This window comes from Oryx dammah, unplaced genomic scaffold (assembly GCF_014754425.2).
Source record: "Oryx dammah isolate SB20612 unplaced genomic scaffold, SCBI_Odam_1.1 HiC_scaffold_16, whole genome shotgun sequence".
In the NCBI taxonomy this organism is placed as follows: Eukaryota; Metazoa; Chordata; class Mammalia; order Artiodactyla; family Bovidae; genus Oryx; species Oryx dammah.
The window spans coordinates 11,488,286-11,505,634 of record NW_024070200.1 but is presented as its reverse complement, the minus strand read 5'-3'; the positions used below and the strand labels follow the sequence as shown (position 1 = coordinate 11,505,634).

Here is a 17,349-nt window from a genome sequence, read left to right as displayed (position 1 = left end):
TAGTCTGCCTTTCTTCAACACTTTGAGGATTTTCTATGAATCTCATTGGAGTTCAGTGTCCTCAAAGCCACATCTGTAATTCTTTTTGAGACAGTTCCTTTTATATTGTGGGCATTTCAGTCTGCCCTTCACATTATTAGAAGCTATGTTCTAGCAGAGACGCTCAACTGGGCATCACCTTATATCTTTCGGAAGTTTTAACAAAGGATCATAGTCATTCACCATACTTTTGATTTCATTTTTATCCTGAGGCTATTTACTACTTTGAGAATCTTTTACAAGCTGGAGAGACTAGGATGAGAAACAGTTTTATTTTCTAAATTGACATGGCTCTGGTGGTATACCTAACATATTTGACACCCACAATGGATCGTTTTTTAACACTCTCCTCATTTATGTGACAAAATTATTTTCGGTAAAAGCTTAAAATTAGCACATTTTATTACTTATTCTTTAATAAATGTATTTTATATGAAAGTTCATTTTGACAACTTTTATTTGGTTCATAATAGATCAGAATGTTTCAAGCTTGCTTTGGCCAAAGCTTGTGTCTTTACCTCTTTCAGTACTAGATATTTCTACATTTGAATTGTAGGTTTGAAATAAAAGTCAAGATTGTATCAAATACATTGTAAATCAACTATATTACAGTAAAAAAAAAGATTATGTCAAATAAGCATCAAGAGACAGACTTTTCTTTCTTTTTTTTAACTTCTTTTTAAAATTTATTTTTATTTTTAAAATTATTTTACTTTATTTTATTTTACAATACTGTATTGGCTTTGCCATACATCAACATGAATCCGCCACGGGTGTACACGTGTTCCCAATCCTGAACCCCCCTCCCACCTCCCTCCCCATACCATCTCTCTGGGTCATCCCAGTGCACCAGCCCCAAGCATCCTGTATCCTGCATCGAACCTAGACTGGTGATTCGTTTCTTATATGATATTATACATGTTTCAATGCCATTCTCCTAAATCATCCCACCCTCTCCCTCTCCCACAGAGTCCAAAAGACTGTTCTATACATCTGTGTCTCTTTTGCGAGACAGACTTTTCTTAATTTCATTTTTGTTATTCTATGACACCACTTGGAATTATTTATGTTTAAAATTCTAAGCAGTGAGGATTTCTCTGGTGGTGCAGTGGATAAGAATGCACCTGCCAATGCAGGGGACATGGGTTTGATCCCTGGTCTGGGAAGATTCCACATGCCATGGAGCAACTAAGTCTGTGTACCGTATACTGAGCCCACGTGCTGCAACTACTGAAGCTTCTCAACGAGAGAAGCCACTACAATGAGAAGCCCACACATTGCAACTAGAGAAAGCCTGCACAAAGCAACGAGACCCAGTGTAGCCAATAAATAAATAAAATTGTGGAAAAAAAATTCCAAGCAGTGAAACAGTGTGGTTTGAGTGAACATATGAAAACATACCCAGCTGAATCTGAACTCAAGAGAAATCTCTCTGGTTTACTTTTGAAATGAATGCATGTAGCTGAGCTGACAGGGTTGAGGACTGTCTGTGGCTTGGAAATATATTATCCCGGGTTTCCCACATTGCAGGCAGATTCTTTACCCTCTAAGCCACCAGCGAAGCCCTATTTAAACTTAGTAGGTGCTGTAGAGAAATTAACACAATGTTGTAAATCAACTATTGTTGTTGTTCAGTCGTTCAGTTGTGTTCGACTCTTCGCAACCCCATGGACTGCAGCATGCCAGGCTTCCCTGTCCTTCACCATTTCCTGGAGCTTGCTCAAACTCAGTGATGCCATCCAACCGTCTCACCCTTTGCCATCCCCTTCTCCTCTTGCCTTCTGTACTTCCCAGCATCAGGGTCTTTTCCAATGAGTTGACTCTGCATCAGGTGGCCGAAGTATTGGAGCTTCAGCTTCAGCATTGGTGCTTCTAATGAATATTCAAGATTTGTTTCCTTTAGGATGGACTGGTTGGATCTCCTTGCAGTCCAAGGGACTCTCAAGAGTCTTCTCCAACACCACAGCTCAAAAGCATCGATTCTTCGGTGTTCGGCCTTCTTTATTGTCCAAATCTCACTTCAACTAAAAAAAAAAATCGAAAAAACAGTAGGAACCATAGCAATTGTTTAGAACTTGGACCAACCAAAGGTTATTTAGGGGCAAAGTATTTTATCACTGATATTATTTGGAATTGATGGCACGTGGTGATAAAGCAGGTTAGGTTGACTTTCAGTTTGTATTCCGGATACTAATGTATGCAGTATATCCAGATGCTACCTAAGGAATCACTCAAAATGTAGCAGCATGAAACAACAATTGTTTAATTATGCTTTTAGATTCTGAGGGTCAGGGATTTGGGCAGGGCACAGTCCACAGCCTATCTCTGCTTGATGATATTTGGGGCTTCATCTGGGAAAACTAACAGCTTCCCAGGTGGCTTATTGGTAAAAAAAAATCCACCTGCCAATGGAGGAGACATGGTTTGGAAGGTCTCCTGGAGGAGGAAATGGCAGCCCACTCCAGTATTCTTGCCTGGGAAATCCCATGGACAGAGGAGCCTGGTGGACTACAGTCCATGGGGTCACAAAAAGTTGGACACGACTTAGTGACTGAGCATGCATGCACGCACTGGGGAGACTTGAATAGCCAGGGGCTGGAATTATCTAGTGGCACCTGGATCATATGTTAGGGCTCTGGGATGGGGTGACTGGAAGGCTGGGCCTAGCCAGCCCTGTTGAGTAGAGACTTACTGCCTCTCCATATGCCTGGGCCACGACAGAATCCTGAGAAGAGTATCCTGATGAGGAAGCTTCTGAAGAGAGAACTTTCTCAGACCCTAAGATGTCTTTTTAGAAGCAGCATGTCTTTTTAGAAATTGCCTTGGGAGTCACACGAGTATTACTCAGCCGTGTTTCCTTAGTTCAAGCCGGCACAGCCCATTTAGGTTCAAGGCACATGGAAGTCTATCTGAGGAACCAAACCCAGAGAGCCTCAACCACCGCTGGACTTCATTTAATGAGACCACCTTGAACCTCCTGCCAGGAATTTGCATGTGGAAAGAATGTAAATAACTTGTGACCAGGAAATAGGATAGGAGATTGTAGGCCTTAAACATCAGGACTTTATTATAGCTAATAACTACCCACTAAACCCGTCTGTTCTGTCTCTTAGTTGCTCAGTCATGTCTGACTCTTTTTGACCCCAAGGACTATAGCCCTCCAGGCTCTTTTGTACATGGGATTTTCCAGGCAAGAATACTGGAGTGGGTTGCCTTTTCTTTCTTCACACTAAACCCATATCAACATTCCATTGTTTATGTAACAGTGGGAATCCCCGAGGAACAAAGACTAATTACAATTAAAAGGAAGAAATAAACACTAACAATATACTCTGACATAAACCATGTTGCTAGTGGTGTGGTTTGGTTTGGTTTGGAGAAGTCCCAAACTGGTAAGGATTCATGTGCTTCCAGAATGAAACTTAGTATGTGAAAGAGAAAGAGCACAAAGCAAGAAATATACCTCACTTGGAGAAGTCAGGACTGACTTGAATACTGAAGAAGACGTAGGCCTCGGTGCAGAAGAAATACAGTATTTTAACAAATAATTTAAAAAACATTAATAAAAGGGAAAAAAGATCATAAAAATTTAAACTTGTTTTTATGATTTATTGACCTGAGTCCTGTTCAGAAAATGAGATTTCCCAGCACTTGTATCCAAAGCCTTGTGCTAAAATCGAAGTGGAACAAGCCTTACTTTGAAATGATTTTTCCGATAAGCAATTCAACACATGGTCAATGTCTGGATGTAGGTTTTGTGCTTGGTTTTTTCTTTCTTCTGTTTCCCCAGGATATCTGTCATGGAAGGTTCTCCAGTCTTCTCCAAGCCCTGAGTTCATAATGGCTTAGGGTATTATTTCTCTGATTCCATATTTAAACAAAATGTTATTGGATAATAGTTGATTTACAATGTTCTGTTAGTTTCATGTGGACATGCAAGTGATTCAGTTATACATATACATATAATCATATTCTTTTTCAGTGTTTTCCATCTTAATAAGCTCTATCAAAAGGGTGAAATGCTCTCTGACACAAGCTGTTGAGTATGTGGTGGTGGCATCTCTAACAGGCTTGGGTACACTTTTATGGAGAGGTCAGGGATATTTCCTGATTGCTCCTCAAGTTACTTGATGTGGGCGTGGGTGCTGCCTTGCCCCTCTGCTTCTTGTCAGGGCAGCTCTGATAATAAACTCCCCTAAACTCTGGATCTCTCTTTTTCACTGCACCATTTTTCACACTTCATCTGTTGATTCTTTTTCTGTAGCTGATGTTCAACAGCTGCATCTATGAATGGTTATTACTGTGCTTTGATGTTCCATGTTATCAACTGACATATTCTTTAGGTCTTGATAGAAAGAACGCTGGTGGGGATGGGCAGGCCAGCTTCTGGGCCATCAGCTGAGCACAGCACAGCTCCCTACCTGTCCTTGAATGCATCAAGGACAGATGAGCTGCAATAGAAATGTGGTCTTTAGGAGATGGATAAAATAATTTTGAAAGTTTATTTTAGGGTTTAACATTGTTTTCTACCCTGATGTGCTGTGCCATGCTTTCTCTGGACCACAGTTTTCTTTTTTTTTTTTTTTTTTCATATTTCTGCTGAAAACTATTGAAACACTAACTTGAGATAATCTAGGAAGCCCCCCACACCCCATGCCACATGGCTGAGGTCACTTTATAGAGGACTTTTTAACACAGTTTCATTCATATTTAGAGAGTTTCTACTACTTAACACGAATAGAAACCACTTCTCACCTTAATTTTGAACCATGGCTGAAATCTAACTGGTTAGAGATGAGCTGCATTTTGGAAACTAGTGACACTTCAGGAAAGTCCTGCCTCTTCTAGTGGCCCTAGAAATTTCCATTTGTTCCAATTATTAGCCCAGTTTACCTCAGTGGTGAATTTTAATTGATTTCACTCTTCTCCTTCTAGAACTGCAGTTCCCATGTTAGAAGAGCTGTGGTCACCTGCTTTTCAGCAGGATGCTGTGGTCGTCACGGAAACAGGCCTGTTCGGTACTGCAAAAGATGCCACTCAAATCACCACAGTAACGAAGTGGGGGCTGCCTCAGAGACCCACCTCTATCAAACCTCCCCTCCACCCATCAACACCCGGGAATGTGGCGCTGAGGAGCTTGTCTGTGCCGTGGAGGCCGTGATTAGGTAATAGGGTTGTTAGTAGCTTTCCCTGAAAACTCTGCCTTCTCTCTGAGCCACCCTTTCCCCATTGAGATGTGCACACTTAATTTAACTTCAAGAGCCCTCAGCCAGACAGCTCACTTTCTACAATGTTGCAGTGGTGATGTTTTAATTCACTCATTCAACAAGTATTTTTATGGAATGCCAGTTATGTGCCAGGCATGTGGTAGGCAATGGAAGACAGAAGAAAGTGAAATATGGTCTCTGCCTTCAAGTTACCCATGGCAGGGGGGGTCTGTAAAAATGGAAGCATGAATTTGCCAGCCAAAGTGGTGAGCACAGTGACAACACAGAGATGGGACTCTCAGGGAATGGAGAGGAGGTGCCAGTCAGAGAGTAGGGGTGGGATAGAGGTGTCCCAGACTTGACTGCAGCAGCGAAGGATGGGAGAACTCTAGACCATTCGGTATTGGAGTAAACCAGAAGGCTGTGGAGTAAGATGGACCAGATCCTGCAGGCAGCTGGCTTTTTCTATCACATGAAAAAAGGGAGCTTTACAAGTGATAACTCTAGACTTATTCTCTTTTTGTATACTATTCACTGAGACAAGCTTTTTAAAGATAAAGAAACAATATTAGAATGTATGTTTTAAAGATAAGGACTAAGTCTTCTGTTTCTCTTATCCCAGTGGCCAACACATGTGGAAGTGCAGTAAATGTTTGCTAAATAAAACAATGCAGAAAGTTTGGAAAGAGAAAAAAACAGCCATACTGCTGTCATCATCATCAGTTGTTTTTTGCATATGTTCTTCTAGTTTTATTCAAATGCTTATTTTACTTATATAATTGTAATCACAGTGTATCCACATTCTTTTTGATATAACATTATACCATTAGCTTCTTTCCATGTTGTGTAGTTTCCACATTTATCATTTTTAGTGGGTACATAATATTTATCTAGATTATTTTCCTCCACCATTAGACACTTCAATTTCTTCCATTATTTTTACTGTTATAAATAACTCTGATAACTATTTTGTGTATAGTGCCAGTCCTGTATTTTTTATTTATTTAGGGTAGATGACCAGATGTGGCTGACTGGGTCAAAGGGTATGAATATTTTAAGGACACTTGATGCATTACCAAACTGATTTTCAAAGAGTGTATGTGAATTTCATACATCATGATAGTTTTTGCTACACCCTTGCCAACATTGTGTATTATTCTTTAAAATTGTCATTTTCTTAGAAAATTGAAAAAGGAATCTTTTTTGTTCACTATTAGGTTTTTGAATTCTAGATATTAAATGTTTTTCCCTTTGAGTATCAGTTCCTCAAACTGTCCTTGATCATGCATTTGATGTCCACATAGCTTCATATGGGACTTCCCTTGTGGCTCAGCTGGTCAAATCCGCCTGCAATGCAGGAGACCTGGGTTCGATCCCTGGGTTGGGAAGATCCCCTGGAGAACGGAAAAGCTACTTACTCCAGTATTCTGGCCTGGAGAATTCTGTGGACTGTATAGTCCATCGGGTTGCCAAGAATCTGGCATGATGGAGTGACTTTCGCTTTCACTTTTTTCTTTCATAGCTTCACATTAGATATAGGAGAAGCATTGGCTTCTAATGGGATGATTGGTGAACTTAAAGCCAGAAGGCATCAGTTCTGGTTGATTCTTATTGATTGGAGGAAGTAGCCTCTTTGTGCCTCAGTTTATACATCTTTGAGATGGGGATGGAGTAGAAAATAACAAAGACATGAGGCTCCTTCCAATTTAAAGGAGAACAACGAGTAATGCTTGAAAACTCGTGAAGTAATTGCTCTGAATGGGGTTGTAATCTTGAGTGTGCTTTTGGGTAGTCTCAGCTGAAATTTCTCCTCTTCTGCAGCTTGTTGAAAGAAGCCGAGTTCCACGCTGAGCAGCGGGAACATGAGCTGAATCGCCGGCGGCAGCTGGGTCTTTCCTCTTCGCACCATTCCCTGGATAATGCTGACTTTGACAACAAGGATGATGATAAACACGACCAGCGGCTACTCAGTCAATTTGGAATATGGTTCTTAGTAAGAAAAGAAGTTAACTAATCTCTAATATCTTATGTTTTATTCCAACATTGCCCTGGTGATGAGTTTCTTCTGTTCTTTTTAGGGAAGTAAATAGTAAACGGTGAAAAATTAACCTTAGTGTTCACCACCACCAGTGTGTGTGTGCTCAGTCATGTCTCCCGGGACTGTAGCCCACCACTTTCCTCTATCCATAGAATTTTCCTGGCAAGAATACTGGAGTGGATTACCATTTCCTCCTCCAGGGGATCTTCCTGAGTCAGGGATCGAACCCCACATCTCTTGCGTCTCCTGCACTGGCAGGCAGATTCTTTACCACTGCTCCCTCTGAGAAGCCAACCTTAGCATAGGAAGTCTATACTCTAGGACAGTGACTGCACATTGGATTTACCCAGAAGGCTTTTTAAAAATGTCATTGCCCAGATTCCATCCCAGAACCTTGGGAACTTTTTAAAAAGATCCCTTGTTGATTCTGATGAATAGCCAGGTGTTGGAACCTTTTGTGCCAGATTCTAAACTGTTGGAAATGCACATTTTGACAAGAAACAAGTGGGTAAGTTGCTAGAGTATATTGTGAAATATTGGATTCAATATAACTTATAGATCATTCACCTCCCACTGACGTAATATTTTGTTTGCAAGTTCAGTTACTGTGGATCTTTTTGTGTATTTATGACAAGTCTGTAACACAGCCAGAAAAATTATTGCCAAACCATTGCAGGGAATTTGACCTCTATTGACTGAGTCAACTGAAGTATTCATTCAGGAAAGATCAAACATACAGATCCAAAGTTCCAAGAATGCTGAATTTGACAGTTCTACAGAGAAGCAGACTTTTGTTTTTGCCCATTGGAGAAACAGACTAAGTCTCCATAGTGATACATCTCTTTTATGCTTTCATATATTTTTTTGCTTTGTTTTGCTTTATCAAATTGGAGTTTAATTATTGATTTTGCATGTCTCGCTCCTAGAACTTATTATCTCATGACAAACAGACTACTATTGTGAACTCATTGAGGCAAAGATAATGTATTATTTATTTTTTATATTCCTGAACCCTACTTCAGAGCTTAATAAAATGTTAATGAATAAATGGTGAACAGTTTTGAAAAGTCTATAATGTGGTGAACTGAGGGGTGGTGCTCTTAAGTTTTCAGAATTATTACTGCTAGGAAATTCTTGGTGTATCTGATCATTTTGAAACTGAAATATATATAGATTATTTTTGCACTAAAGGTATTTATGAAATTTTACTTTGTAGACTTAACTTTTTAAAAGTATTTACCTGGTACAGAATATGTAATTGATTTCTTTTAGGTGAAAAAGCTTATTGGGAGGTGCAGTCTTGAGGGGAAGTTGTTGCAGTTCGTCTCTCTGTAGAGAAGAACACAGTTTCAGGATAAATGGTCCTCCATCATTTATGTAGGACTGCCTATTTCAAATGGATTATCAGGGACATCCTTTTTTTTTTTTTTTTTTGTCTTTAAACAAACATATTATGTACTGAGGCTGAAGGAGAATCTAATCTATTTCCAGGTGAGCCTCTGCACACCCAGTGAGAATACTCCTACAGAAAGCTTGGCCAGGCTTGTGGCCATGGTGTTTCAGTGGTTTCACTCCACAGCGTATATGATGGATGATGAAGTTGGAAGTTTGGTAGAAAAGCTGAAGCCTCAGTTTGTCACCAAGTGGTTGAAGACAGTATGTGATGTTCGCTTTGATGTCATGGTCATGTGCCTTCTTCCCAAACCAATGGAATTTGCCCGGGTAAGTGGAGGCTGTCACCAAAAAAAAAAAAAAAAAAAAAAATTAATCAATAATTTATCTAGGAAAGAAATGGAGGGGAGAATGGATACATGTCTATGTATGAATGAGTCCCTTTGCTGATCACCTGAAACTATCTAACTAACTAAATTAACAACATCGTTAATTAGCTATACCCCAATTAAAAAAAGAAAAGTTTAAAAAAAAAAGAAAGGGGAAATATTATTTGAGCCAACCTGAGGATTATAACCCAAGAGACAGTCTTTCAGAAAGCTCTGAGGATTGTTCTGCCCTTTGGAGGCCATAGCACAGATATGTAAAATTTCGAGACAAAGGGTTTTATGTCAAGTGATGTATTATTGACAGTTAACACAATCCAGATCTACACATACTAAGTGAGTAATGCTGCTGTCAGTGGGGTTGCAAAGAGTCAGACACGACTGAGCGACTGAACTGAACTGAGCTGAGTGGGTCACAGGTCATCATGGCCTCTTACAAGATAAGAAGGAAAGTTATTTCCCAAGCAGTTGTGATACTTGATGCAATTAAGAAGGAATGTTATCTCCTAAGGAAGTCTGGTTAATGCAATTGCATAACATGTACTAAAGGGGAAGGAGGAAGCCTAAATGGGCAGAGAAGAATTTTTAGGTTTAAAATTTTCTTGTCCTGCTATAAAATACTCATCTTTTTTCATCAAGACCTACAGCTTGGACCTTGTTGGAGAGGAGGACTTGGGAGAAGCACTATTGTTACTGAAAACCTGGGTTTACTTCTCAGTGGGTGTTGAACTAAAAGATACAAGCCAAGGCAAAGATCATGAGAAGGAAGGATTTCTTAATACTTGCAGCAAGTAAGGAGGACACCAGGGATCTTTCCAAGGCAGTATCTCTCAACAGCAAAATTGGAGACCTTTTAGGCTAAGGATACGTGCATATTCATGAAGGGGCTTGAGCAGAGGAGAATTCAGCATAGAACTGGGGCAAAGAGGGACAGAGTCTAAGCTTTAGTTGATTAAAGTCAAGAGGGTCAGAAAAGGTCAACACCATCATTCCTTAGATTCTGACCAGTCGGGAGTCTCCGCGTGTCGTCCCCATCCTCCACTTGGGTGGGGGCCTTGCTTCCTGCAGAACTCAAAAGTATGTATCAGATTGTGAGGTAGATTCCTTGAGGAGGAACTAGGACTCTTTTATTGTTAGACTATTGTTTCTTGACTGATTTTCCTTTATTACTATCCTTAAAATTGTTGATTACTGTGACCTGTTCAAGGGCAAGCATTGTGAACAGGCTTAGATCACAAAATGGCTTAAGTGAAAGTGGCTTCTCTTCTGTCAAGAAAACCATGCCTGGTTCTCTTTCTCTGGAGCCCTACCCTGTCTGCTGGCACTATCTTAGCTACTAGAGTGTTATCAGTGTCTGTAGAAGAGGAACACCTCTCTTTAATTTAGTCAGTAGAGCTGTCTCCCGCATTGTAGACAGACACTTTTCCGTCTGAGCCACCAGGGAAGTCCTAAATGAGTTTAGTAGTTGCATTTTAGCTGATATGCTGTTTTGATGTTAGTTTGAGATGGGGAAGAATGGCAAGATGAATGTGTGACATATCTTTAAAAAATTTAAGGGACTATTCTTTCCTGACATCACTGAATATTTTAACTAAGAAACAGGAAATAAAATAGCCTTTCCTTGAGGCTGCTAGAGCTCAGCCTTTTTCTCGTTTGGGGAAAGGCTAACAGTTGACTAGGAGCAGTTTCTGTGGTTTGACATATATATCTAGGGATGAATGGTCCCTGCCCTCTCATGTGGAATGCCCAAAAGATTTAAGGTGAAAGTGAAAGTTGCTCAGTCATGTCCAACTGTTTGGGATCTCATGGATTATACAGTCCATGGCATCCTCCAGGCCCTTCTCCAGGGGATCTTCCCAACTCAGGGATCGAACCCAGGTCTCCTGCATTGCCGGCAGATTCTTTACCAGCTGAGCCACAAAGGAACTGCCCAAATGCTCCTTTTCTTCTGGCTCTAGGACAGATTTCTCTGTGCTTGTTCTCTTGCTTCTGCCTTATTGGATCACAGGTTTCAGATGCACAGCTGCTAAGAAGATGGATATCTAGAATCAGTTTCTGCCAGTAATACATGAAATTTATTTCAAGGTATTTTCTAAGTTTTATTTTTATTTGTGATTTTGGGGTTTGCTTTCAATGAAAATTTGAAGCAGTTTTCAGTTTAAATAAGAATTTTAAGAAGAAAACATAACACATACCTTCTAAAGAGTAGGTTTTATTAGATTTCCAGGAGTCAAAGCATTCTGTGCATTTATCAAGATACACTTCTTTCTTCTTTGGTGCCACCTACTGACATATTTAAAATCAGATTTTTGCATAATGGAAATTCCCCGTTTCCTGGCATTCTTTGTCTGTGTTGATATGTTTTCAATTATTGTTTATTTTGGAATAGTAAAGAATTAGTGTGATATGATTCTGAAAAGAGCTTCCCAAGCGGTGCTAGTGGTAAAGAACGCCTGCCAATGCAGGAGACATGGGTTTGATCCCTGTGTCAGGAAAATCACCTGAAGAAGGAAATGGCAACCCACTCCAGTATTCTTGCCTGGAACCCCATGAATTCTGAAAAATAAGAGGACATGATTATATTGGGAGGAAAACTTTTCCTCTTCCAAGTTGGCTCCAGCAGTTGGGAGCCTGCATGTAATTGGCGAGAATTTCCAAACGTTCAAACTAGATTTAGAAAAGGCAGAGGAACCAGAGATCAAATTGCCAACATCCACTGGATCATACAAAAAGCAAGAGAGTTCCAGAAAAACATCTACTGCTTCATTGACTATGCCAAAACCTTTGACTGTGTGGATCACAACAAACTATGGAAAATTCTTAAAGTGATGGGAATACCAGACCACCTTACCTGCCTCCTGAGAAATCTGGATGCTGGTCAAGAAGCAACAGTTAGAACCAGATGTGGAACAACAGAATGGTTCCAAATTGGGAAAGGAGTACGTCAAAGCTGTGTGTTGTCACCCTGCTTATTTAACTTCTATGCAGAGTACATCATGAGAAACACTGGGCTGGAAGAAGCACAAGCTGGAATTAAGATTGCCAGGAGAAATATCAATAATATCAGATATGCAAATGACACCACCCTTACGGTAGAAAGCAAAGAGGAACTGAAGAGCCTCTCGATGAAAGTGAAAGAGGGGAGAGAAAAAGATGGCTTAAAAATCAACATTCAATAAACTAAGGTCATGGCATCTGTTCCCATCACTTCATGGCAAATAAATTGGGAAACAATGGAAATGGTAACAGACTTTATTTTCTTGGGCTCCAAAATCACTGCAGATGGTACTACAGCCATGGCATTAAAAGACATTTGCTCCTTGGAATAAAAGCTATGACAAACCTAAATAGCATATTAAAAAGCAGAGACACTACTTTGCCAACAAAGGTCTGTCTAGTCAAAGCTATGGTTTTTCCAGTAGTCATGTATGGATGTGAGAGTTGAAGTATAAAGAAAGCTGAGTGCCAAAGAACTGATGCTTTTGAACTGTGGTGTTGGAGAAGACTCTCGAGAGTCCATTGGACTGCAAGGAGATCAAATCAGTCAATCATAAAGGAGATCAGTCCTGAATATTCATTGGAAGGACTGATGCTGAAGCTGAAGCTGCAATACTTTGGCCGCCTGATGTGAGGAACTGACTCATTGGAAAATACCCCAATACTGGGAAACATTGAACGTGGAGGAAAAGGGGACGACAGAGGATAAAATGGTTGGATGGCATCATTGACTTGATGGACATGAGTTTGAGCAAGGTTTGGGAGTTGGTGATGGATAGGGAAGCCTGGGATGCTGCAGTCCATGGGGTTACAAAGTCGGACACGACTAATTGACAGAACTGACTTGTTATTAACAAGAGGAGAGACAAAGTTTATTTACATTTACACACAGAAGTACTCACTGATGGGAAGCTTTTTTCAATACTGGAGATAAAAAGTTTATATACCAAACTTCCAGAGTGTGAGGGGCATTTGTGAGGAGGCTTGAAGGGGAAGATAGGGAAAGTTCTTTTGGGTGTTTTTATGCTAATGGAAATGAGCAGCCTTTCTCCAAGGCAGCTGAATTCACAAGAACTCCCTTTGGAGGGGCTTAATAGAAGCCATACTTTCTGGAGGCTCTGGTTTAGTCAGATAAAGGAAGTTTAGATAAGATTTCTCTCTGCATCTTCTTTAGTGCAAATGTTTCCATTTAATGTAATCTTTATACCAACTCTGGGGGTCTGAGTGCCTCCCCACATTTCTCCCATCTGCAACTTCCTTAGAAGTTTCACACAAAAAGGAATCTAGGTTGATTGACTTGGAGAGAAGATTTTGGGTTAGGAACTGCTAGGTAAGAGATATGCAAAAGAACATAAATTAGAATAAGGAAATAGAAAACAAAGATTAGTGGTTAGAGTAGACTATAAACCTAGTTTCTACGGCCTAAGGAAAACAGTCAAGATTTCTAGATGCTGGGCTTGAAGCACCTTCAGATGATGATGAATTCATCAGTGTCACTGGCATGGTTATTTTCTAGAGCAGAGCCTGGAAGATGTGGGTGTTTGGTGAACTTCCCGAGTGGCCTAAACTGTTGAAGCAAGAAGTCTTTTGAAGTTTATGTCAAGTTGCCTGCTGGGCTTTGGGACAAGACAGCCTAGAGTCTCAGTAAGGATCCGGGCAGTCAGGTTTTAGTTCTCAGTGACACCAAGTCAGAAAGGTAGGAAAAACAATTGGGGACATTAATTACTCACAAAGTGTGCAAGACAGCAGGATCCAGTTTATAAAGAGGTGAAAAATAGCTCAGTGAACAGGACTAGATCTAATAACCCACAAGTGTGAGTATAGTTTTCTGTTGAAACAAACAATTTCTTAATTTTCCCAGTTTTGACCGAAGATAATTAGAGTAAGATATTCTGTTCACAAAGTAAGTCTAGTCTCATTAAATTTGGCCTGATTATTTACATACAACAAAAGTGGTATTTGACCACATGGGCCTTCAAGAGTCTGTTTTGCTGCAAGTTTTTTCGAGAACCTCAGATTGGACTTTTAAAGGCCTTTCCATGCTGGGAAGCCAAGCCAAGAATTTGTCATATTTATTTGCAGTATTTGTAGATTTGGGTGAATTTTTCTTTTTGAGATCCCTCGAATGCTGTAAGGTTTCTGGGTCTGTCAGAAAATGACTTTTCTTATTTGCTTATAGACTGGGGACATCAAAAGTCAAGTAGTAGGCTGGTTTTTCCAAGAGGGCTTTATAAGCATGGGCTTCATAATGTCCACCTCAGTTCTTTAAAGCTGTCTGGTCATATTTTATTCTTTGAGTATCTTTCCCAAGTATGACGTTTCAGTCAAAGCCTTGATAACATAACCAATTTTTCCTATTATCTCCAGTTACAAGGAGAACAGATTTTTATTAAGCTTCTGTAAATGACTATGCATGCATGCTAAGTCTCTTCAGTCATGTTGGACTCTGTGTGACACTATGGACTCTAGCCACCCAGGTTCCTTTGTCCATGGGATTCTCTAGACAAGAATACTGGAGTAAGGCTTCCCTGGTGGCTCAGATGGTAAAGAATCTGCCTGCAATGCAGGAGACCCAGGTTTGATCCCTGCATCAGGAAGATCCCCTGGAAGAGGAAATGGCAACCCACTCCAGTATTCTTGCCTAGAGAATTCCTTGGACAGAGGAGCCTGGCCGGCTGTGGTCAACAGGGTTGCAAAGAGTTGGAAGCACAGTGCATGTGTATAATTGATTCACTTTGCTACACAGCAGAAACTGATACAACATTGTAAATCAACTGTACTCCAATAAAAGTTAATTTAAAAAGTAAAGTGGCTGTAATTAAAGATCTGATGAGAGTAACTGGAATTATGATGTTAAAATTATTCCATTATTGTCTACTATCAGGCAAAGCAGCATAAAAATATAATCATGAACACAAAGGACATATAATTTTTACAAATTCCATATAATTTCTGAAATATTTATGTTAAAAATATTTACCTATATAGATATAAACTAGAGAGGGTTAAGCATCTCTTGCCAATGCTTTTCATGCAGTTCAACATATCAAACAGACCTAATTAGTTTAACGTCTCTTTTTACTAGGAGAGAAGAATCCCTTGAGATTTTCTGAAAGCCATCTCAGAAGTCTCAAAGTCAATTTAAGATCAAGATTTTATTTAGGATTTGATTTTTGGAAGCAAAATATCTAAAGCTGTCAAAAAGTCAAAAGGTTTGGATGCTCAATTAATCAGGATGATATATTGCTATGAAATAATACTTAATTATCCATTCAACCAAACTGGCAATTCAAATTTCAAAAATAAAAATGGAATCTAATGTGATAATTTTAAAAATTAGCTTTTTTAACATTGAAAAGACTTGGTTTTCTTAAATAATTGAGGACACGATGAAGATGTGTGCCCATCTCCCCCCTCCCCCTCCAACAGATCCTATACAATTTTCTATTTTCAGTCATATTTCTGCCCTTCACTTTCCTCTTTCTCACCTGGATAACCTTTATACAACCTCTAAATAACTACTTTAGGACAGAATTACTCTTTCTTTCCTTAACAAAACACATATCCTACATTCTTTGAATATTCTGCATACAGAGGTTTTTTTCCTTCACCCTTATTATTTCTAGAAGTTTCATTTATATATTGATTATAATTTTCAACACTTAATGATCTCTGTTTTTCAAAGACCAGGAGGTAAACAACTGTGAATTGCTCGTCACATACCAGCATTTTGTAGCAAAGTTTATGATTAATCTATTTTTGTTTTATACTATCATAGTTGTATGATTATACTGTTATACTAGTGCTGATAACTTCTATCATAACTTCTACTGGATATGCTTTTTCATAGTGTAATTTCTCAGCATGGCAAAATAAACATATTTATTAGCAGATCCAAATAATTTTAGCATCTCTGTAAAAATAAGAAGCCAAAAGTAGATAAAATTAAACTTATTTAGAAATGATCTGGATATTCCATGAATATCACTCATGTAACTTAATATAAATTTAATTTCATGTTATGAAAAAGATTTTGGAAACTACTTCCAAGAAGATATGTCATAAAACACAATTACTGTTGAAATAAAGCTTGTCATAACAATTTAATTTGATGAAAATGAAATCTGTCTTATAATTTAAACATCTAGTAAATATAATATTACCTTATTTGACTAGTAAACCCATGTAGAATAAAAACTGTGTTCATATCATACTCAGTGCTGGTAACTCAGAAGATGCAGCTGTTTTTATCAAACCAACAATATTAAAATAGTCTTATTTATAAAAGATTTACACAAACTGTTACAGAACTCAGATTTGGCAGATCGCCATTTATTTTATTTTTTTAATATAAATTTATTTATTTTAATTGGAGGCTAATTACTTTACAATATTGTGTTGGTTTTACCATACATCAACATGAATCTGCCACAGGTGTGCACATGTTCCCCATCCTGAACCCCCCTCCCAATTCTCTCCCCGTACCACTGCTCTGGGTCATCCCAGTGCACCAGCCCCAAGCATCCTGTATCATGAATTGAGCATGAATGGTCTGGTGATTCGTTTCACATATGATATTATACAGGTTTCAATGCCATTCTCCCAAATCATCCCACCCTCGCCTTCTCCCACAGAGTCCAAAAGACTGTTCTATACATCTGTGTCTCTTTTGCTGTCTCACATACAGGGTTATTATTACCATCTTTCTAAATTCCATACGTATGTGTTAGTATACTGTATTGGTGGTTTTCTTTCTGGCTTACTTCACTCTCCAGGCTCCAGTTTCATCCACCTCATTAGAACTGATTCAAATGTGTTCTTTTTAGTAATACTTCATTGTGTATATGTACCACAGCTTTCTTATCCATTCATCTGAGTAATACTGGCTGAGTAATACTTCATTCTGTATATGTACCACAGCTTTCTTATCCATTCATCTGCTGAGGGACATCTGCTTATCTTTCTCATCTTTCTTATCTGCTCATTTGCTCATCTTTCTTAGCCATTCATCTGCTCATTTTCTCATCTTTCTTATCTTTCTTATCTTTCTCATCTTTCTCATTTTCTTATCTTTCTCATCTTTCTCATTTTCTCCATTCATCTGCTTATCATTTTCTCATTTTCTCCATTCATTTGCTTATCATTTTCTTATCTTTCTCATCTTTCTTATCTTTCTCATCTTTCTCATTTTCTCATTTCTTATCTTTCTCATCTTTCTCATTTTCTCCATTCATCTGCTTATCTTTCTCATCTTTCTTATCTGCTCATTTGCTCATCTTTCTTATCCATT

General features: G+C 39.0%; 1 protein-coding gene across 1 annotated transcript in view; it reads left to right on the top strand.

Moving 5' to 3' along the window:
- UNC79 (unc-79 homolog, NALCN channel complex subunit) overlaps positions 1-17,349 on the top strand; it is a 220,807-nt gene that overhangs the window by 62,468 nt on the left and 140,990 nt on the right. Inside the window, exons 10-12 of the mRNA XM_040256595.1 lie at positions 4,975-5,204; positions 7,068-7,239; positions 8,776-9,006. Coding sequence (XP_040112529.1) covers positions 4,975-5,204; positions 7,068-7,239; positions 8,776-9,006 — 633 coding nt within the window. The remainder of the gene's footprint in view (positions 1-4,974; positions 5,205-7,067; positions 7,240-8,775; positions 9,007-17,349) is intronic.